This window comes from Archocentrus centrarchus, unplaced genomic scaffold (assembly GCF_007364275.1).
Source record: "Archocentrus centrarchus isolate MPI-CPG fArcCen1 unplaced genomic scaffold, fArcCen1 scaffold_53_ctg1, whole genome shotgun sequence".
Taxonomy (NCBI): domain Eukaryota; kingdom Metazoa; phylum Chordata; class Actinopteri; order Cichliformes; family Cichlidae; genus Archocentrus; species Archocentrus centrarchus.
Window position 1 is genome coordinate 466,918 of NW_022060275.1, and position 20,704 is coordinate 487,621.

Here is a 20,704-nt window from a genome sequence, read left to right on the forward strand (position 1 = left end):
GTTTTGCTTAAATCTATCAGTCACCAGCAAACATACCTGTGTGCACCCACATGGGCAGGTGTGGGTGAACTGTGGGGCTATGTGGGGAGAGCAAAGTCCCAAGTGGGTGAGCCCACACTGAGAATGCATCAGTTTTGCCTTTGGGGCCCTATGTTGGGCTTGTCTAGTGAAAACCCATGCAAGGGCCTTGAAGAACAAAACTGCTGTGAGCCCGGTGAGCACACCAACTGGGGGCCTGCGTGACAAGTGTTGGTTTGCCCCGCCCACACAGACCCACTGTGGGCCCACACAGACATGTTTGGGCATTATTTACCACCTTCAGGGAACTGTGATTATTGTGGAGAAAATGAAACCACAGAACATGTTTAATTACACTCAGAGATGTGCAGCTGAGAGATGGCAATGGATTCAAAACCATAAAATGGAAGATAAACTGGATCTTATTGATAACTTCCTCTTCACTAGTTCTTTTATCAGGCCACGTTTCATTTCCTAAGACAGTATGTTGTTTGATAGGGTTTGAGGTTTTTTGTGATATTTTGATCAGAAAAAAAAAACAATTATAAAAATGTTCAGTGTTACTGAAAACAAGTGATATCAGATTTTTCTTTAGCATGATCAGGATGAAAAAGTGTCTGCTTTCAGCTTCTGTTTCCACTATAGAGGATAATTCCTGTTTGTTGTCATCTATAACTTGCCTGGAGTGGTGGCCTAGGGGAGAAGAAGAGGGTTCATCACTGAGAGGACGCTGGTTCAAATCCTCGGGCTGGCATCACTGTGGGTCCCTGAGCAAGCCCACCCCCCCAGGTTGCTCCCTGGGCGCCCTTTGGCTGCCCCCTGCTCCATGCTGTGCTGTGTGTACTACATACTCCATGTGTGTGATGGGTTAAATGCAGAGAAAGAATTTCACTGCATGTAAATGTATGTGACAAATAAAGCTCTTTCTCTTTCTTCTTTCTATAATTTTAAGGTCTGACGCAAGTATTGAGCTTGAGACATGATTTCATGATTTTGCTTAACATAATGATTGGACTGGTGAGCAGCTAGCTTGGTTCTGTCCAAAGTTAAAGAGCAGCTGTACCTTCGGTCCTGTTTGGTCCGATTTGTTCATAACTGATGTCTTCTGTTCTCACTGCTGAGTAGACTGCAGCTGGATCACTCTCTGCACAATGACACACATTTAAATTACTGCAGGTACATCAGCAACAACTGTAGAAATAATAATAATAATAATAATAATAATAATAATGTTGTGTTAAAGGAAGTAACAGAGTTAATTTCCCAAACCCCAAACTACCCGTGTTCATGGAGGGAAACAGTGGCAATAAGACAAATAGAAAGATTGTGACCAAAGAATGGCAAAAAAAAAAAAAGTAATAATTTTTTTAATTTTACTGGGGTAATCACATTAAAAATACACCCACACATATTGGCTTACTCTTTCATCATAGTGCAGAGACACAAAGATGCCAACAGAGCAGCTATAGCACAGGTGTGCAACACTAAGTATATGCAAGCATTTTCTTTGGGCTCTAGGGGCAATGTTGATCCTAATATTTCTCTGGGCTTTAAAGGCATTACATAGGAAGCCCCATGATAGGCTGTTAAAACTACTTTTCTAATCAAGAAGTGTGTGAAAGGAAATAAAAATCCACAGCATACGATACATTATAATAACATACATAATTAATAGTAAAATATTTGAAATAAACAGGCAAACCAGCCAACCAGGAGTTCCTAAAAGTGCCTAAAACACCTCATCTAGGAGATGTCCAGGAGACATCAGACTGCGAACTTCCTCAACTTAATCCATTCCAATGCGGAGGATTAACTTCTCTACTCTGAGCCCTTCCTGAATGACCAAGTTCCTCACCCTCGGTAAAGGAACATAGATGGCCTGTAAATTGTCAGCCCTCTCTTCACCACAACACACCATTGCAACATCCCAATTACTGCAGCAGCACGTCTGTCAATCTCCTGCTCCACTCTCCCCTCACTCGTGACCAAGTTTTATGCTTGAGCGGGGGTAGCATGAAGGCATTCTCTATCTGCAGAGTGTGATGGGGGGCAGTACAGCTGGTCTGGGGGCTACTCTTGCTTGTGCTACTCTTGCTGTTGTTGGTCAGTCAGCTGCATTGTGTCACCACCTTCCCTATTCCGATCCACTTATCACCCAATCAGCATTCAACCAATGCACAGGTCATCCATGTCCAGCAAAGTACAGTTAGATTTTGGAGGACTGCACAGGAACATGTTTGCAGTGGGTGAAACCCCCTTCTCTCCGTATGCTGTCCGAATGGAAACCTACACAAACCGGCACATTTGATTTGATTGCCATAAATTACCCTTTAGGGTAAGTGGTGGGCTTAAGGGCCTAAACCGATTATGCCTCTCCTTGTGTGAAGAGTTTTATTTGATCCCCCTCTGGCATCAAATCACATCAACAACATGTTGGTGTTTTTTTTTTTTTAAATGTTTATGCCTTTTATTACTTTACTATAATAATTTGCCAAACCTACCTCGAGGGCTTGAACTCGAATGTTTGCCCTGTAAGGCCCATCAGGGATTGATGGCTTAAAGCTGTGCTTCCATTAGTATCTACTCAGCGTGGCTCGACTCGGCACGGTTTGAAGCTGTTTCCATTAGAACCTGGTACCAGGTAGCAGGTAATTTTTTAGTACTCACTTCCGAGGCGACGTGGAAGAACAGCATGCCACTGATTGGTCAGGGAGTGTTGTCGTTGCGGAGTCATGACAGTGACTCTTTCACCATTTTTTCCATTTTTAAAACCCAATAGCAAGAAAATGGAGACACGCAAAGCACAGGTTCAATGCCCAGACCGACAGTTTGCAGCAGTAGATTTGCAACATGAGGGCCATCTAAAACGCACTCACAGCATGCATATTAAACCCTATACTGCCAGGTGATTACCGTTGAAGCACCGTTACCTAAGCCTAAGCAGAGAAGCCCAGGCTTCCCTCTTTCCAACCACCTCCACCAGCTCATCTGGAGGGACCCCAAGGTGTTCCCAGGCCAGCTTAAAGATATAATTTCTCCAGCATGTCCTCTCCTGGGGAGGGTAAACAGTTCCCTTGTTGGCATTTCCATAGGGGTCATCTGAACTACTCTTTGTCCTTGTAATTAAATTAAATGATATTAATATTTTAAAATGTAAAAATAAAGGATTTATTTTCATAGGCCACTCTGAGTTGTTGACCTGGGGCTGTTGGGTTGGATACTGAGTTATTATTAACATTATTAATGTTAATCATTAACATCTGCACCATCAGAACATTTGCGTCTCCACACAAACAAGGCTGCAAGCCCTGATGGAGTCTCCCCTAGGGTGCTTAAAGCCTGTGCTACTCAGCTTTGTGGACACAGGACCATGTCTTCAATATGAGCCTGGGTCTCCAAAGGGTCTTTGTGATGTGGAAGATGTCTTGTGTTGTTCCTGTTTTGTGATATGAACTGATACAAATCAGCAAGTTCAGCTTTAGAGCCCAACTTAATTCACAGCTGTGAAAATCACTTCGCTTTTCTCATGTAATACACATGTAATATGGTAGAAAAGTTTATGTTGAGATGGCAGAGTCACGCCCTTCTGCCACTTTCGTCACACGTTCTTGGTTCGAGACCAGCTAGTTTGCGGGGCCAGAATTGAGCCCGTTTTTTGGCCGAGCACCGAGTGTTTCTGCAGTGGAAAACCTGCCTAACAGTTCAAATAAAGGCACCGGCTCCGGAACCCTGTTGGTGAGAAAGAGGCTAAAGTGCGTACTTTTCATCTTGCTTGGTGTCTGTGTTTCCCTCTGTGCTGTACACAGATGCTGCAGTAGTTTGGTTTGGACCGTAAAATGTGTTCACAGCACAAGGACAAGGAGCGTGTTCTCCCACGTTTGTGCCCTTTGGCTTCCATGTCCAGATGAGGACGCCCACACTCATACATAAAGGAGCAGCTCACAGAGTGCAGTAGAAATTCTTAAGCATTTCGCCGGTTCATTGGAACCAACACCAGCACTGGCACGAGCACCAGCACCTCGGCGGTGGAAAAGTAACACAATAGACTCAACAAATTGATCCACAAATTCAGTGATGTTGTGGGAGTGGACTAACTGATGGTAGTGTTGGAGAGGAGGATGCTCTCTAAGCTGCAGGTCGTTATGAATAATAAGACAGAAGTATTTCTTATAATAATAATGCCTTAGACAGCACTTTTTAAAGGTACTCAAAGACACTTTGCAATTTCATGCACTATTCATTCTCACCTCAATCATACTTGGTGGTCGTAATCTACTAATGTAGTCACAGCTGCCCTGGGGCAGTCTGACAGAAGTGCGGCTGCCAATTTGCACTTACAGCCCCTCCGACCACCACTAAACAACCACATTCACACTTAGGGTTAAGTGTCTTGCCCAGGGACACAATGACAGCCAGAGGTGGGAAGTAACGAAGTACAAATACTTCGTTACTGTACTTAGGTAGATTTTTTAGGTATCTGTACTTTACTTGAGTATTTATTTTTCTGAGTACTTTTTACTTTTACTCCCTACATTTTTACACAAGTATCTGTACTTTCTACTTCTTACATTTTCAAAACAGACTCGTTACTTTTTAACACGTCAGGGAGAAGTTTGCGTTTCCGGTCAGTGCGCCGTCAGTCATCAAGCGATCTGAGCCTAAACGGAGGAATATTAACATATAAGAGACAATCGTACTGGCGTATCCTCCATCACCGGGGCTTATCGGGTACAAAGGGATTAAATACACAAACCCATGTAATTAATGTCTCATTTATAGCGCTATAATCAGGGGTTACAGCGGGCCGGACCGAGTCCGTAAGTCCGTAAGTTACGCTCGCAGGACATAAACAGCTTAGTTAGCGCTACTGAAGAGGAGCGAGCATGAAGGGAGCAACGTGTGGCAGGTAAATGCAACGTTTTTAAATGCTCAACATCAGCAAACAGCAAACACACAAAGTGTGTGCAGTTTGTCACACAGTGTGTCTACTAGCTAAAAGAAGAGCTGCTGCATTTCAGGGAGAGCAAAGAGAGAGAAGTTCACTCAGAGATGGAGAAAGAGGACAGGAGAGGAAGAAGAGAGGCTAGAATTAAAGGTAAGGACTGGAAAATAAACTGAAGTATACTGACTGTGTAATTCAAAGATTGTATGAAAATACTGCAGTTTAGTACGTAATAAACAGGTTATCTTGTTGTACTGTATTTACAGTAAAGCTCTGTGTTGGTGCACTTTGTGTTCATGGTCAGAGTTACATCAGTGCAGCAGAGATGAGTTTGAATCAAAGCTGCTGATGCTGAGATTCATTCACTGAATCCAACATTTATGCAGCCTGTATGCGGTCAGTGTAGGGGATGGAGATCAGCTCAGAGAGCTGTGAAATACTGGGTTACATCTTTGTGAGTTCAGTTCATCCACACCAGGGTTATTATAGTTAACGAAAACGAACGAAATAACGAAAACTGAAATTGAAAAAACATTGTCGTTAACTGAAATAAATAAAAACTATAATTAAAAGGAAAAAACGATAACTAATTAAAACTGAATTGTGAGTTTACAAAACTAACTAAAACTAACTGAAATTATCGATAAGCTGACTTTCATTTACTTGTTTTTTTTTTTTTTTAAGCCTTGTGGATTGATATGAAATCATTGTTTCCGCTCTCCGAGTTTAAGCTGGGAGCGCCACAGGACAACTGTGTGAGTGCGCATGTGCTGGTCCGCAAAGTAATGGCTGCGGTCTGCCGAGAAAGCGGCAGAGTCCCGTATGGAGGTTCTTTGAGTACAAACACCTGCACGGTAATTAACACACACAATCCAGCTACACAAGCATAAATGCGGACATGAGGTCGGCAACTTCTGTAGGTTGTGTACAGAGGCCACAAAGACCCTGCAGGTTTAATTAGCGAGCATCTAACCAAGCTAGCTCCAAACCAGAAGCAGCTTCAGGTGGTGAGAACATCAGGATGCAGCTGGATTTGAGCTTTGACTCCTTCAAAGAGTTTGTTTTTGTCAAACACCACATGTAGGCGTTATTAATCTGCTGCACTGATGCTGAACTTTATTGTGGAGTTTATTGTAGATTTATTGAGTTTGGGAGTTCATGTTTTTCTTTGTTTCTCCCTGTTGATGTTCATGTGTGTCCTTAATATTACACAAATTTAGCATGTCTTGTGAACAGTTGGTTGTTGACTATATTTCTTTAAACTGTATCTTTTGTCAAGTTTTCATTACACAATAGTCACTTTTGCGCCTTGAATCTTGCACCTGATCAGGTATGAAAATACTAAAACTAATACTGAAACTAACTAAAACTAACTAAAACTAAGCATGAAACCAAAAATAAAAACTAATAAAAACGAGCAAAACCACTCTGAAAACTAATTAAAACTAACTGAATTAGAGAAAAAAAGTAAAAACTAACTAAAACTAAACTATAATGTAAAATCCAAAACTATTATAACCCTGATCCACACAGAGCAGTAAACCTCAGAGCAGCAGCAGCAGGTCAGCTGATCACAGCCTGAACACCAACATAATTTACTGCAGCTCACAATAGAAAGTTGTGATTCTTCTCCCCATGCAGAGCCACTACAGCTGATCTTAGGGTTCCTCCACCTTCTGAATCCCACTGTAACCCCTGAGTATCCTCATGTTTGTGTTTAGGTGGAGACACAGTCACCCTCTACTATGGAGGACACAGAGAACAGTGCTGTGTTTAAATTCCCTTTCACAGTTTGTGATTCAAGCTGAGTACATTCATTAGAATTAAAATTTAGATTGGAATAATGTGTTCTCATGTATTATTTTATATTATTACAATAATATATAATAAGGTTCAGTTAGCTTTACACAAAAATAGCAGGTAGAAACGTCCTCCAAAGAGCTACTTTTACTTTCTTACTTTAAGTAAATTTCAGAGCCTGTACTTTTTTACTTTTACTTAAGTAACGAAGTTGAACCAGTACTTTGACTTTTACCAAAGTATTTTTTAACACAAGTACTTGTACTTCTACTTAAGTACAGAATGTCAGTACTTTTGCCACCTCTGCTCTGGCTGCACTGTAGACAACAGGAAAGTTCTCCAGCACATTATCAAGACTGCTGAGAGGATCAGTGGCACCCAGCTCCCCAGACTAAAGGACATATGCAGGATCTGCTGCACCAGGCGGGTCACAGCCATAGTCAGGGACAGCACACACCCCGGACACTGCCTCTTCACCCCCTGCCTTCTGAGAGGCACTACAGGACACTGTACACCTGGAGCTCAACACGGAAAAGCAGCTTTTACCACAGAGCTGTTACTCTACTGAACTCTGACAATAACAAACCCAATAGACTATAGCTCCACTTGCACATCCACTACACCATTTTAGCACACTGTGTTCAGTTTTTTTTTTTGTAAATTGCCATTTTCACTGTAAATACCAGGTTTAGTGTGCAGTAACTTTTTTCACATAGGGCAAGTTAGGCTTTTTTTTCCCTTAATAATTAAAATCATCATTTTGTATTTTACTCGGGTTGTTTTTGTTTAATGCTAAAAAATGTTTTGATGATGTGAATTGTGAAAGTGTGACAAATAAAAAAAAACAGTTTTTCACAGCACTGCTAGAAGAGTGATAGCTACAGGAAGTAGAACTCGTGAGTTCTTTTGTCACCTGATGCAAACTGTGTGCTTTGTCAGTATCACCAAGCAGCACGATGGACGAAGCATCTTTACTGCATCTGATCTGTAAGCTCACTCTTTGTTGTTTTAATAATAGCCATTTAGAGTTGGAAAGAATATCATAACATTTGAGAAACAACTTTAATTATTTTTTAATACTTTTCATACAAGCTAATAAAACTCAAATACTCACTTTTAGTGTTTGACTCACTGAGAGTGGCTAAAATGAGCCTACATTTAAAGGTGTAACAAGCCACAATAAGGTGCGAAAAGAGAAAACAGTGTTTCTCACAGTACCTGAAACATATTTTGATATTATTTTTATTTATAAGTTTCTAAAACCTATAAACACAAAATCAAACTGTAACATTAAAGCAGTCTTACTGTACCTGTGCTCAAAACCACAATGTTTGTAGATCATGCTAAAAATAAAATAACAGCTCTACTGAATACTTATTATAGACGTCATTAAAAAACTGGAACAGCAAACTGTTATGAGCATGATGGGCAGTGCAGAATGCTTGTAAAAAGTGTAGCTTTATAGTGTTTAGGTGTGAAGAAGGCGGGTTTCTCTCTGCTCTTTTTCCAATGCACACATCCGGTCTGCTCTAAAAGGTATATGAGCTCATTGTTAGCTGCTTCCTGTGCTCAGTGGGGAAAAGGTTGACTAACAAACTGTCAATGTATGTTTCACACATACTGTTTTTTTTTTTTTTATTTCTCAGCTGTCAAAACTCAACTTAACTTAACTGCTTTTCTTGTAGTTCTGATGTCACAGCTGAGTTGCACAGCAAACCAAGGTCAGTAAATCTCTTCTTAATTTCCCTATTTTTACTCTTGGGAGTCTAGAGCAGCTTTGCATGAATCACAGTTCAAATTAATCCTTCGTTATCTGATAGTGGTGGAGCCCTTCAGTTCATCCTCTGTCTGAAACAAACTGGTTATGCTCCTCTCCCTTTCACTGAATGGCTCCACCTCAAAAACAGAAGGTTTGAACCAGAGCTTCAACGATTCCTCGAGTAACTAAATAATTCAATTATAAAAAATCCTTGAAGAAAATTTGCTGCTTCGATGCTTCGTTTAAACTCTGCAGCGCTCGGGTTTCCATCTAAGTGGAGAATTTCACACACATCAGCACCATTATAGTTCTGCATAGTTGTTGTCTTCTTCTTGGATTTAATGGAGGTAGACGAGCCGGCTTAGAGCTGCATTACCACCACCTCCTGGACTGGAGTGAGGATCAGGAGTTTAAAAAAAGCTCATATTCTAAATAGTTCTCCATCGTTGCGACAGATTCCCTTTAACCCTTATATGGGTGCACTTTTTTGCTTACGTTTTTAGTGACCTGGGGTTAATCTGTACCCCATGGATTTAATCGAAGAAAGCATAGATATAACCATAAAATGAACTTTATTTCAACCAATAAATGAACACTGCATGCATCTAACCACCAAGCAAACACTGCATGCATTTAACCACCAAACAAACACTGAATGCACTTAAACTGAACTGGAATATTCTGCAAAACATTTATCATTAGCAACCTCATTCTGGATGAACATACCTAAAATGAAGTTACACAATACCAGGTAGCTGATAAGACTTGGGAGCAAAAATATCCAGATATATGTATAGAAAGACTAGCTAATTTCATCTAAATTTGTCTGATATGAAACCTTTTCAAAATATTTTTTATTATGACAAATCACTTTTTTCTGTGTTCACTGTACAATAACCTCCTCAAGTCCAAGGTCAATGTCCTGTATTTCTAGCCATGCCAGATATGCTGACACTTTTTTTATGTCTTATCCCTACTTATTCTCCCAGATCTTTTACAGTTGCAGCTGGATGTATATAGGATTTGATTCAAGTATTCTAGTCCTATCTATATACCTATCTATGTATATATATCTATATATATATCTATATATCCTACCTATATAGAGATACCACAAGGTAGCAGTGCTGCATCAAAAAGAGACACCTTTTGGCAATGATGGAAACCCTGGGGTACAGAATTACCCCAGGTCCATAAAACTGTAACTTTTGCAATTGAAATGAATAAGTTAATAAGTGGCTATTGATTGATGAGGGCAATGCATAAAAAAAGGACCAGTAAGGACCAAGGAACAAACTCCTAAAAGGATTGCTCGATAACATTTACTCCAATAATATTATTTTAAAAAATTGGGACTTGGGGTACAGAATTACCCCAGGAACGCATAATATCGACACACGGCGAGCGACGTCGCTCGCTCTCCATTCATTTCCTGTGGAGCTTGTGCGATGAGGCGACAATTGCTTGCCCTCCTCCAGCTAAGCGACCGGCGACATTCGTGCATGTGAAATTTCGAGCTCACGTAGACGTGCACACGCAACCAGGTGATGCGACACAACAACGACTGCTTTGAAAATGTCGAAATCCCTCCAGTTTTATAACCAATCACATTTCTTAGAAACGAGTAACGTGAGAGCGTAATTCGCAATGCTGCCAATGCTATCGTGCCCCATGTGTTCGGTTTCACCCCAGTGATGATGAGGCCCATTTGTCGCTGTCGTTTGTCGCTCCCCGTGTGTCCAGGCCCTAACACTGGTGCTACTTTCCCACCGCCGAGGAGCCGGTTCACGTGCCAGTGCTTGCGCTGTTCCCAATGAACCGGCGAAACACTTAAGAACGGACCCGCGTTCCTACTGCATTTCTGGCCTCTTTCCCACCAACAGGTTTCCGGAGCCGGTGCCTTTATTTGAACCGTTAGGTGGGTTTTCCACCGGCGAAGCACTCGGTGCTCGGCCGAAAAACGGGTTCAATTCTGGCCCCGCAAACTAGCTGGTCTCGAACCACGAACGCGTGACGAAAGCGGCAAAAAGGCGTGACTCTGCCGTCTCAGCATAAAGTTTTCTACCATATTACATGTGTATTACAGGAGAAAAGCGAAGCGATTTTCACGGCTGTGAATTAGGTTGGGCTCTAAGGCTGAACTTGCTGCTTTGTATCAGTTCATATCACAGATAAAAGGACACAAAGTGCGTACTTGTCGTCTTGCTCTAATCGCTGTCTGTTTCCCTCTGTGCTGCACACAGATGCTGCAGTAGTTTGGTTTGGACCATAAAACGTATTTGCAGCACGAAGCCAAAGCGCTTCAGCTTCCGTGTCCAGGCAAGGACCCGCCCACACTCATACGTAAAGGAGCAGTTCACAGAAACGCGGTGGGAACGCGGGTCCGTTCTTAAGCATTTCACCGGTTTATTGGGATTAGCACGAGCACTGGCACGCAAACCAGCTCCTCGGCGGTGGGAAAATAGCAACAGTGAAGTGCTCTTTTACTTATGAGTGTGGGCGGGTCCTTGTCTGGACACGGAAAGCCTAAATGAGTGAGACCTGTGATGTGGGACTGTAACTGCATGGCTGACAAGCTGGTACTGGCACCAAATCACTGAAATGTAAAAGGTCCTGTGTTTGCAGCCAGAGAAGATAGAGATGGGAAAAAAGTGCCTAAAAATTTTGCACTGTTTTTAGATATCGAGAGCCGAAGACTCACACAGCCTTATTGTAAATATGTTTTATACAGTTCAAATATCAATTTTTCTCCTTGCAAAATATGTTACATGTGTACAATTTCAGTAGTTTTTCCTCATTAAATTGCATTTTTTGTTTTTCTTCATTTAAAACTGTTGATACACTCCTCGGCATGCAGTAAATTGTAAATAACTGGCAGATATTGAAAATTCAAAGTGTTCTGAAAAAAGGGGCAAAAACATATACTCACAGGACATTTTAAGGCCTTTTTATAGTACAATAAGCAAAAAAAAGTCCAGGCGGACAATTTGATGAAGAGGTGTTAAAGGGTGAGTAACTTCAGTGTAACAGTCACACAACACAAGGGGAACACCTGATCATAATTTATCAACATGCATGACAGTATATTAGATACGTGTAATAATATCTTATCAGGAGAATGGTAGTACATAGAGTAATGACTCAGTTGAAGCAATGGCTGAAGAAGCTCAGACGAGGTCTTAAATTAGTTTAGTGAAATATGTATTAGCCTCTTATTACTTTTTAAATATAAAACTAAACAATTTGATTATGAGAAGAACTGGTTCAGGGAAGAGAGAGGAGAGCCAGGTGGAGCTTCAGGGTATGAGGTCAGCTTTAAAAACCATATTAATTATAATAGATCCAGAAAGAACAGGTGAGGACTTTTTTTTTTCCAAGATAAATTTTCAATAATGTTTTCATTATTTCCACAGTACTTATAAGAGTATGGGTTAGGTTATGTTTAGGTTGCCATGTGTAGTTGGTGAAATGCTTCTCCATAGTGACCAATGAGCGGATTTTTTTCTTGTTTACTATAAAATGAGCCACCTTTAGGTTCAGGAGCTGTGCCTCATCTCTGAAACCATTTTGTCTGTTTAGGAGCATCAATGCAGCACAAAGGAGACAGAAAGAGGAGACGGTGGTACAGGGCTCGAGGTCAGGGTTTAAAATAAATGAAAGCTTTTACTGTAAGGGTTAGGTGATGCTGTTAACAGAGTTGATAGCGTATGACATGTAATGTATACATCTTAGGGCTGGGCAATAAATCAATAACAATATGTATTGCGATAGACACGTGATCAATATAGCATTTTTTTATGCTTTGCTCAGAGTATATACGATCTGTCAGGTTTCCGATATGTGTGTGTGTGCCCCCCCCATAGTAAACTCATTCCTATGCGCTTGAGTACAATCATCAGCACAGCAGCCATCCTATGTATCAGATAATTGCACTGGTACATTATCAAAAAGACATCAACAGCACAACAAGGGTCCAGAGCTTTAGTTTAATTATTTGAAGTAGCAGAGCTGAAATTAAAATCTCTCAGTCAAGGAGACTCAGTATCCAGATATGTGAGTTATTAAAGAAAAAACAAACAATCAACAAAACAAATGGAAAAAAAAACAGTGATTTTTTTGAAACAATCCCCTCGAGAAAAAAAAAAAGAAACTTTTTTTTTTTGTAGATTGCTGTAAACATCTTTATTTCAACTGTGAACATGGGGGTCTACACGGACCGACTCACTTTTAGAGCCTCAAGTGGACGTTAGAGGAACTGCAGGTTTTTGGCAATCTGCATTTTTTAGCTCCAGATGTTGCCTCTCCTTTCTAACTCTAAACTAGATGACCAGGTGTGCACATGTTTCAGCCTTTTCGTTGATGGTGGCACTGTGCTGAAATGAGATAAAACATTTTGGCTAGTGTAGCTAACTTCTAGACAAAAGTAGCAGTTAAATATTGAACGAGTGACCATCCCAGGATTAGAATGACTGAAAAAGATTTCTATATATGAAAGTGAAAAAAAGATGTTATAAACAAGCTGTATTCTTGGTAACATTCCCGACAGACTGTTTAACCTCATTCAAAGAGTTTCGGACTCCTGCCCCTGTCTCCGCCTCCCAAACACTCAGAGCCGTTCAGAGGGAGGCAGGGGTGTGGGGGGGGCAATAACGTGACCTATGTTGCGCCTTCAAAATGAATGCACGTGAGTTAAAGATTTTTAAACATTTTTTAAATATTTTAAAAATATTATAATATATTTTAAATATTTTTCTTCCCCCACTCCACCCCACGGTGCCTATGCCTATGATAATAGCTTTATGAAAATGTGAAATCTCGTGAGTTAGGCTAAAATTACAAATAGACTGAAAACTGTGAAGCTGTACAAAATGATAATTCAAAACATTGACAAGGGCATGTATGTTCAATGGCTGGCCAAAGTGTTAGGGATACTTTCAAATGTAATTGGCAATGCTGCTGGACTGCATTAGAAATTTTTTGGAAAATTGATTCATAACACCCCTTCTCTCACACAGCTAAACTGACTGTGAGTCCCAGCAGATCTCAGCTGTTTAAAGATAAATTTGTGTCTCTGAGCTGTGAGGAGGATGACAGCTCTGCTGGATGGACTCTGAGGAGAAACACAAGCAGAGAACAGAGGACTCAGTGTGGAGATGGGTTTGGGAAACCAGCTGGTTCTTCATGTACCATCAGCTACATTGACCCACTGGACAGTGGAGTTTACTGGTGTGAGTCCAGAGAGGGTGCCATCAGTAACATGGTTAACCTCACAGTCTCTGGTAAGCTGAGTGTGTGGAGTTAGTGTTGATGAAGCTGTGTGTAAATGGATGAAATGCTGTAGTTTGTCTCTGTGTTGAGGTGGATCAGTGATCCTGCAGAGTCCTGTCCTCCCTGTGATGGAGGGAGATGACGTCACTCTGCTCTGTCAAACAAAGACCACTCCCTCCAACCTCCCAGCTGCTTTCTATAAAGATGGCTCCCTCATCAGGAACCGGACTACAGGTCACATGACCATCCAGCATGTTTCCAGGTCTGAAGAAGGCCTCTACAAGTGTGACATCAGCGGTCATGGAGAGTCTCCATCCAGCTGGATCACTGTCACAGGTGAGGAGATTCACTCTTATTTAACCTTTTATTTAGTCCACAAAGTCACCTGAACAGGTGGGATTCTCTTTGCAGAAAAACTCCTGCCCACTTCTGGAGGTCCACACCCTACCCCACCCTCCCTGCTTTTTGACTTTACGCTGATGCGCTACCTGGTGGTGTTCTGTCCATTCTTTATCTCCACTCTCCTCATGGTGTCTGTATATCAATGCAGAGCGACAGGTAAGACTCTGACCAGGTTACTGATTACTGTTAATCAGTAACCTGATGATTAACAGCTGTCTTTAACTGAAGTCATACATTAACAATTGATAAAATTAGTCCTTTCTGACATTCTCAGACTCCAGGAAATGACCTGCCTGCCCCCCCCGGTAATGACCCATCCATACAAGCTGAGTGGGAATTAGCCGGGGAGGAGGATGATGTAACCAACGATCATCACTTACGAATTGAATAACAAATTTTTCTCTCTCTCTCTTTTATTAAACTGTTGTTTAACCAGGAAAGTCCCATTGAGTTTAGGAACCTCTTATCTGAGAGAGTCCTGGTCAGGGTAGGCAGCAACAAATACAAAAGATCTTTACATAATTACACAGTTAAAACACAAGAAAGACAAATGATTACATTTTACAAACAAATTAAGAAAAATAAGTGCATCTTATGGAGTTTGTCTCAACAACATGCAGCTTGGATTTAAAAGCGCTCACTTAAGTTAACTTTCTACAATATGTTCCATGTGGAGGGAGCAGAGTGAACAAAAGTCTTTTTTACTCAGTAAATAACTGTTATTGGCATAAAAATGCAAATTTGTAACTGACACATTTAGACCCAAGTCATTGGCCTAAATAATGAATAAAAGAGGGCCTAATACAGATCCCTGGGGCACCCCCTTGCGGAACAAATTCAGAGCGCAGGTCATCATGTTGAATGCACTGTGTCCTATTACTGACATAATTTGCAACCAAGCAAATGTGTTCTCATAGAAACCTGAATGAAGGAGTCTAAGGTTTAAAATATCATGGCCTACATTGTCAAATGCTTTCACTGGCAGCACTGCCCTCTGTCGGTGTGACATGGTACTTTCTGCCTCCCCCTGTGTATTTTCACTGTGCATTTACGATCGATCACAAAGATTAAACATGTCACACACATTCATTCAGTATATTAGACAGACTGTGGAACATCAGCATGTGCAGCACATGTGTAATCAAACATGTATATTGGCGATATAGAGAGAGACAGCAATGGGCATGCGCCAACCGCCTGCTCCATTTATTGTATGTGACACAGCGCCCCCAGAGGTGAGCCACAGCACTGCACTGCCTCACCCTGGGTTTCTTCCATGTGTTTGAACAGGCAATGTGTCGCAGATAATGCGACCAATGAAGTGTTGAAATAACTCAGAAAACAGTTTAATGGAACTGTTCTATAGAACAGTCAAGTGGTCAGATGTATTTTCTCATTGGGCTCATTTCTGTTTCCTTGTCCTTTCTCAGAGTGATGCTGAAAAGCTAATTCATGCATTTATTACTTCTAGGCTGGACTATTGTAATTCATTATTATCAGGCTGTCCTAAAAGCTCCCTGAAAAGCCTTCAGCTGATCCAAAATGCTGCAGCTAGAGTACTGACAGGGACTAGAAAGAGAGAGCAGATTTCTCCCATATTGGCTTCTCTTCATTGGCTCCCTGTTAAATCTAGAATAGAATTTAAAATTCTTCTCCTCACATACAAGGTCTTGAATAATCAGGCACCAACTTATTTCAAAGACCTCATAGTACCATATCACCCAAATAGAGCACTTCGCTCTCAGACTGCTGGCTTACTTGTGGTTCCTCGGATACTTAAGAGTAGAATGGGAGGCAGAGCCTTCAGCTTTCAGGCCCCTCTTCTGTGGAACCAGCTTCCAGCTTGGATTCGGGAGACAGACACCCTCTCTATTTTTAAGATTAGGCTTAAAACTTTCCTTTATGATAAAGCTTATAGTTAGGGCTGGATCAGGTGACCCTGAACCATCCCTTAGTTATGCTGCTATAGGCCTAGTCTGCTGGGGGGTTCACATAATGCACTGTTTCTTCTCATTCACCTTATTTACTTTGTTTATACTCCACTCTGCATTTAATCATTAATTGATATTAATCTCTGGCTCTCTTCCACAGCATGTCTTTCTCTCCTCTCAGCCCAACCGGTCACAGCAGATGACCCCCCCTCCCTGAGCCTGGTTCTGCTGGAGGTTTCTTCCTGTTAAAAGGGAGTTTTTCCTTCCCACTGTCACCAAGTGCTGCTCATAGGGGGTCGTTTTGACTGTTGGGTTTTCTCTGTATTATTGTAGGGTCTTTACCCACAATACAAAGCGCCTTGAGGCGACAGTTTGTTGTGATTTGGCGCTATATAAATAAAATTGAGTGACCGCAGTGAGAGCCAACACCAGGGATACATTATATAACATGACAGTATTTTCATGTGACAGACATATTTAATCCACAGGGATTACTGGTTTAACATAGTTTGTCCATTTTGATCCAGAAAAAAAGATTTCCTTTGACCTTTAACAGCAGGTTAGCAAAAGGAGATAACCCCGCTGACACTGACATCCTTTTTATGACTTTGTCAAACTGTAATAAAAACTGGACTCAGGGACAGAGAGGCCACGAGACTTTGTGAACTGATCTTAGGGTCAGGTGACATGTCTGGTTCGGAGCTTTGTATTTTGACTTCATTCTTTTGATCGGAAATTAAATGCAATTGGAGATTAATGAAAAGGGCAGGAGGCACTCAGTTAAACGAACACGAGTTTCATTTTACAATTACTACCAGAGTTCATACGAGTGCTGGAAATCCTAGAAAATGCTTGAATTTAATATTGTCCTTTCAAGGTTTGAAAAGTACTTGAATTTTGGATATAGTGCTTGAAATTGTACCAGTTTTTTTCTGTAATAAAAATATAGCTATCTGGTTAAATAGTTTACGACTCATTTTATTTCTCAGTTTCATAGGCAAAGTCTAAAATGAAAATTTCTCCAGGGCCTGGCCAGCTCGTCTGCATGCAACCTGTTTGTGACCACACCCCTCCTCGAAGACAGAGAGTCACCATTTTAACCAGTGTTCGCTGGAAAACTGCAGATTCCAATTCTGATCAGAGAAAATGGAATACTTTTAAGTGTAAAGTCACCTACGAGAAAAAAAAAACAATCCACGCAAATAAAGTCATTCCAGGAGCGCAGGTGTTCCGTCGAGTCGCGTTTCCCCATCAGATACTGTTTCCCTACCGTCTCCTCGCCGCTCCCCGTCGCCCATGCGGCAAAAAGCGATATCTGATGGCAGTCTTTGGGTCATCAGTTACTGTTATCCCCATAGGGGGAACAGTATGTGATGGGTGACATAAAGCCATCAGATACCATTCCCCCTGTAATAAACCGGGGGAACTGTAACTAATGACCCAATGACCACCATCAGATACCATTTTTTGCCGCATTGGTGGCACTTGGGCGGCGCGGAGCAGTGAGGAGACGGTAGGGAAACAGTATCTGATGGGGAAACGCGACTCGACAGAACACCGGTATTGAGTCCTAGCAAGTAAATTCAACAGCGTATACTCAGCTGCGCACATCCATGGAGAAGCTCTCGTTCACTTGTACACCACTGCGTAGTCTGCAGTGATGTGGCCTCCGATCTGGTGGATCAATTCAAAGGCCTCGCTGAATTCTCTAAAATGGGCCATCATTGACTCTCAGAAAAAAATCTGATGATATTAGACAGGAATAAGCTGTGAGTGATGCGCATCAGGGGTGGAGAGCAGCCACAACCACTGGAGATAAATTCAACAAAGAAGGGGAAATATTGTTCCAAAAAGCTGAATCAAAAATGGAAACCATACGCAGTAAACCACAGAAAATGATGATGGATTTTATTCAGAAGGTATGGTCATTAATTCTACATGTTCCTGGCGTGTTGTCATCTATGCTTATATTTGAGCTTAATCTGGTAGGGAGTAATCGGCTGGCACGGTTACCAAGTTTTGTGCAATCTTTTCTGCAGTCTCAAAACTCGCTAAAGGACGAATCAAGGTCCGGGGGTGGGGTGTTCCCATCGGTGCCGAAGAGAGGTCCGGGTGATGCTATAGTGTACGAAGGGCTGCAGTTCGAGCGCCGTATGTACACAAAACATGGCGACAGCAGAGTTTTCCGGTGTTGTGCCAAAAGTGACAGATTTTAGGCCAGAAATTAATCTACAGCAATTTAAATACAACCAATAATTATTTTTGGCAAATACCCCAAATCACTTTTTGGCACAACAATGGCATCTCTCAAATTCTTCAACAGTCCATGATGACACTGTAAAAATTAGTTAAATTTGTTACTAGTTTTTTGGACAAAAAAACAAAAGTTACTTGGGGGGTCTGAAAAGTCCTAGCAACATAGTCACTAAGTTGGCAACATTATCTGCTGGTGTTGCCAAAAGTTGCAGCTTCTACCATGTGACAGGCAGGGATGAAAATAGTTTTAAATTCTTACTGGTACTAGGGCTGCAACGATTAGTCGACTTTGTCAACCGTAATTGATGCTAAAAATAGTTGATGACGAATTTAATTGCTGATAATAGTCATTTTTTTATTACTGACGATTATTTTTTGTTTTTAACGGAGTGAGACATCTTTCTCTCCGTCTATCTCTGACGAGCTTCACACATGCAGAATAGCATTCAGCGGCATGTTTAGTCATGGCGGCTACTGGTGAAACACAGTGTGCTAAACGATCCAAGGTTTGGGACAAGTTCACCCTCGATAAAGGAAAAAATAAATAAAAAAGGACCATTAAATTTATATCAGCAGCAAGAAATCTTTTTATCATAGGCTGATATTTGTGCCTTTTACCTTCATTCGCAACTACTGCTGAAGGCGGTGGAGCTGAAGGCGGTGGAGCTGCAGCCGACGCTGAAGACTGTGGCGTTGGTGTTGCAGTTGCTAAAGACGGAGCTGAGGCTGAAGACTCCAGAGATGATGCAGGTGACAGTTCTGGTGGTGAAGGTTGCTCCAAAAACTCAGGCAGTGGTGATGCAAGTGAGGATTCAGATGCCACAGATGAAGCAGCTGAAGACTCTAAAGATGGTGCAAATACAGATGGCTTGGATGACATATAGCTGATGAGATTTAGGCGAGGATGACAAAGGGCAAAGAATCAGGTTTAAATATTTATTCTAAATAATGTTTTACTTTCTTTTTTTTGGGGGGGGGGGGGGGGGGGGGGGCAGTGTCATTCAAATCCTGTCTTGTACCCACATGCATGGGGTTAGGTTAATTGGTGATTCAAATTTGTGAAAAGTGTGAAAGTTGACTATATCTCTGTGTTGCCGTGTTTGGCCTACAACAGACTGGTGACCTCTCCAGGGTGTGCCCTGTTTCTGCCCTCTCCCCCCCCCCCCCCCCCTCCAAAAAAATGTTATTGGCTTTGGGTCAAAGAAATTTGTATCCTAAATTGTGCTTATGCACAGGAACAATAGTGGGTCACAACCACCTCCAGTGGACTACACCCACCTTTTGGTTTGAGAACTAAAGAAACCTTTTGGATGAGAGGTGAAATGTCATCAAGAAAGAAAAATAAGTCCAATCACCTTTTTTTTAAACTCCAGTGATTACTATGACCTGAATGACCGAGAACCTACACAGATATTATATTCAGTAGATTTAAATTGCTTGGTTCATGTTCTTTCCATTAGGGGTTGATAATGTTCTCTGAGCATTTCTTCTGGCATTCTGCCTGGACAGGAAACATAAAGTTACAGTTGCACCCTGTCAGGAAGAGCAGAAGACAGGGTGTACCTTTGTTACAATCACAGCAGTAAGTTCATAAGGAAATAGCTCATACAAGGGTATTGTCTGAAAATAGACTGTCAGAGAAGAATTAAAAATATTCTTGAAATCAGGAAGGATGGTGAGGGGTGCAGTTAAACTGAAGGGTTTTGTCACGAAAACTAGAGAAGTGACAACTAAATTTCTTAGAGACAGGAGTCTGCTGATAGTTAAAATGGAAGAGCAGAAAAAATAAGAATACTAAACACAAAGAGTATCTGGTAAAAAAAATAAAAATCAGTAAGACAGAGGAAGATATTAGTAACAAAGCGAGTAACAAAGGGAGTGATCACATGTATTCCAGTAGATGAGGGTACAGTGAAAACCCAACAAAGTATTCATGGCAGCGATGTCAGCAGGGTGTTGAAAACAGATAAGACCATATATCTTTCTCCCTCGCTCTAAGTGCCAGAGATATGGGCAGAGTGCCGAGGTTTGCAAGGGGAAACAGAGGCTCCCCAAGTGCTGTGGTGAGCACAGAAACAATGAACCTATGGAGGATGTGAGGTCATGAGAAAAGCAGTGGAAACCAGATCAAAGCAGTAAACAACATAAGTTATGCAGAAGCTGTTAAAAAGTGCAGAAGGCAAAAAGATGGCCCAGGAAAAGTTCAGCAATATCAATATAAGGTCAAGGACAGACAGAAGAAGCACTTACAGTATAGAGAATGATTTTGTTGATTGCATATGTAAGAAATTATAAAGATCAAGTGAAACAAAAAGCAGAGAAAATTAA

The 20,704-nt window shown here is 41.4% G+C and overlaps 1 protein-coding gene across 1 annotated transcript; it reads left to right on the top strand.

Moving 5' to 3' along the window:
* Positions 1–7,716: 7,716 nt before the first annotated feature.
* LOC115777429 (low affinity immunoglobulin gamma Fc region receptor II-like) lies at positions 7,717–19,264 on the top strand. The gene is made up of 8 exons (XM_030725337.1): positions 7,717–7,747; positions 8,446–8,481; positions 13,535–13,798; positions 13,878–14,123; positions 14,199–14,345; positions 14,471–14,547; positions 14,626–14,676; positions 19,019–19,264. Exons 1-8 carry the CDS (start codon positions 7,717–7,719, stop codon positions 19,262–19,264), a joined length of 1,098 nt encoding a protein of 365 aa, XP_030581197.1.
* Positions 19,265–20,704: the final 1,440 nt, after the last annotated feature.